The 2,834-nt window shown below is 38.7% G+C and overlaps 1 protein-coding gene across 1 annotated transcript; it reads left to right on the top strand.

Moving 5' to 3' along the window:
- The first annotated feature begins 1,795 nt into the window (after positions 1-1,795).
- LOC132734262 (uncharacterized) lies at positions 1,796-2,362 on the top strand. Its single transcript, XM_060720966.1, has one exon. It carries the CDS (start codon positions 1,829-1,831, stop codon positions 2,360-2,362), a length of 534 nt encoding a protein of 177 aa, XP_060576949.1. The 5' UTR covers positions 1,796-1,828.
- Positions 2,363-2,834: the final 472 nt, after the last annotated feature.

Here is a 2,834-nt window from a genome sequence, read left to right as displayed (position 1 = left end):
AACATCAGTTCATCCCCTTTTTTGCAGTCGACATTTTTTCTTATTAATTACTAATTTTTTTTAATTTACGCTTAAAAATATTTGCTTATCATATTAAACGAACATGGAGTTGCCCCCCCCCCCCACCACACACTTGGGATTGGGAGCATGTAATAAAAGGAAGTGAAAATAAAGAAACCATTGAACTGCTAAAGAGCTGAAGTATTAGAATTTTCAGAATTTTGAGAATTAACTTTTTTTTCTTTTTGCTTGTAAAATTTTTTTGGATGAGGCTGTCATCCACCCCCCCACCCCCACCCGCTTTTAAAAAAACCGATGCTACGTGTACGTTACTGGAAATTACCGTAATTATAGTGAATACAATAAATGTGAGCATTCATCCAAATGAGTGCAAGTTACAACTGTTTCCTATATCTAAAGATTTTGAGAGGATTTTGGTAATTTCAGCAGATTTACAATTGATAACTTCAGTTAGAGTAATTTCCCCTTATTGTGACGTCAAAGTTCACGTTTAAGTGTCGTCTGACTCATTAAAACTCCCCTGAGAAATAAAAGTAAGCGAAGAATACTGTTTTATTTACTTCAAAAGCATGATGTTCTTAAAATTACACATCTTATATGCTTCTCAAAGTTTTACTTTGATTCTCGCGAGAACGCGAGGACTTGGAAACCATTGGTACTATGAATTGTGGGTCCAAATTTACTGACGCCGAAAAAATCTATCGGATCAATGTGCAAACCCTTTGTGACGTCACTCGATTATTATTTTTTTTTTGATTGAGAGTGTACTGAAGTGAACTTTAGAGGTAACTGACTGTATGTCGTATACATCGTTATTCTTTTTATTGTCTTGCTGATTCTCGTGAGAGTGTGAAGTGATAAAAATTGCCATGATTACAGGGAACTACTGGGACGATTAAAACAATGCATTACTGGTCCGATTTACTGACGCCAAAAAAATCCGTTGAATGAATGTGCAACTGGTCCGAATTTTCTATTCACACACGCCTTGCCGTTAGAGCTCGCTTCGCGCCGGCGCTGCGCGCCGGCGAGCTGCGCTCGCTATAAATAAAATGCTACCACTGACCACGCTGCGTCAGATCATTAGTATGCACTTGATCGCATTTACTTATTAGGAGGAGAATGTTTTAGCGCAGTGTCTGTGCGTATAAAATTGGGGTGCGGGAAACGCAGCTCTCCAGTAGTCATCTGGAAGCTGTCTTTCTGCCTCCTCTTTTTAAACAGACTGGGACACGGGCTACTCCTCATGTAGAGGAGGAGACTTTCCAGTAGCACCTTGGCTAGGGCACCCGCCAGGTGTGGATATGTCGGGAATAAGATCTTGAGGATCAAATTAAATATCATAACACTCCATATAACTCCCTAGTGGAATTTTATAAAACAGTACTGAAATCGTTATGATATAGTAGTGGAGAAACCGGGATCGAGCGTTATGATATAGTGGTGGAATCCGGGTTTCCAACTTGTCCTAGCCGCCCCACGGAAAAGCCATCAACGACATAACGGACACAATTGGGACACAAACCTAAAGCAACAGCGCCTCCACAGCATCGTCTGATCATTACCACGGACGCAAACAATGCCTGGGATGCTCTTCAACACCCGGGACCGAATCGATTCCCTGGACGTAATCAACGCTTACAGCATATCAACGCGGACGGATACAACGCCCCGGACGCACATCAGGTCCCGGACATTAACAACGCACCGGAGAACCTCCCTAGCATCAGCCAGGAATATGTAGCAACGAGAACTACATGACACAGTACAAACAGCAGGTAGAAGCTCTCTTTTGTCTACCTTTAAAATGTCTTCACTTATCAAATTAGAAAAATTTAAAGGAGATGGTACTCAGAATGTCAAAGCAAGGTTACAAAGTTTTACCCAGTGGGCCAAATTTCATGATTTACCAGATTCCAAGGAGGTTAATGCTTTTCCGTTTTATTTAGAGGGTCATGCCAAAGTATGGTATGATTCATTACCGTATGAACAAAAAATTAACGCAACGCTACTAACATCTCTTTTTCAGGAAAGATTTACAGAATTAGAATTTTTTTTGGATTTGTCGGTATTACAATTGAAACAAGAAAAAACAGAATCTGTTGAAGATTTGTTAACAAAACTTATAAAAAAGGGAACAATTAAGAATATTCCAGAAAAAGTTTTACTTTCAGTTGCAATGAATGGTTTAAGATCTGATATTAAAACACATGTTGTTACGCAGAATCCCAAAACAATGGAACAGTTAAGGCAAATTGCAATTTTGGCAGAAAAATCTCAACCAAGTCAAATTACAACGTTAGAAACGTATGCAAATTTTGTTGTCAAAATTAAAAATTAAAAAAGAAACTATGAAAAACCCCGAATTTAGTGAAATAAACCGTATACCCCCGCAAAAAAATTTTTTCCCCATTTGTAGCGAAACGGCCACCTTTTTTCAGAAAAGGGGTTAGAATAATTTATCTCCTTTACAAAAAAAACCTTTTTACAGGCCAAAAAGCAAAAAGGGCCGGGGAAAATGGGTCAAAAAAACGACTAGATCGCGTTCCCCGTGAATTCACTACTCCCAAGCAGCGGAAATTTCCCACAACACCCCGATGATCGCCCCCGAATTTTAATTTTTGTCTGGCAGTGAGGGATGATTCAAGTTGCCCAGCCTGAATGATTCTGTTAAATTTGTAAAGATTGGTCTTTTTAAAGGTTGCAACAATCATTTTTTGTTTCGCAAAAGTTCCCCTTTTATCCCCAAAAAAGTTTTTAAAATTTTAAAAATTTGCAAAACCCTGGTTATAAGAGAAAATCTCAAAATTTTA

This window comes from Ruditapes philippinarum, unplaced genomic scaffold (genome assembly GCF_026571515.1).
Source record: "Ruditapes philippinarum isolate M1 unplaced genomic scaffold, ASM2657151v2 ctg4211_1_1_1_1, whole genome shotgun sequence".
NCBI lineage: Eukaryota > Metazoa > Mollusca > Bivalvia > Venerida > Veneridae > Ruditapes > Ruditapes philippinarum.
The sequence above is the reverse complement of the archived record's forward strand: the minus strand, read 5'-3'. Positions and strand labels throughout refer to the sequence as shown.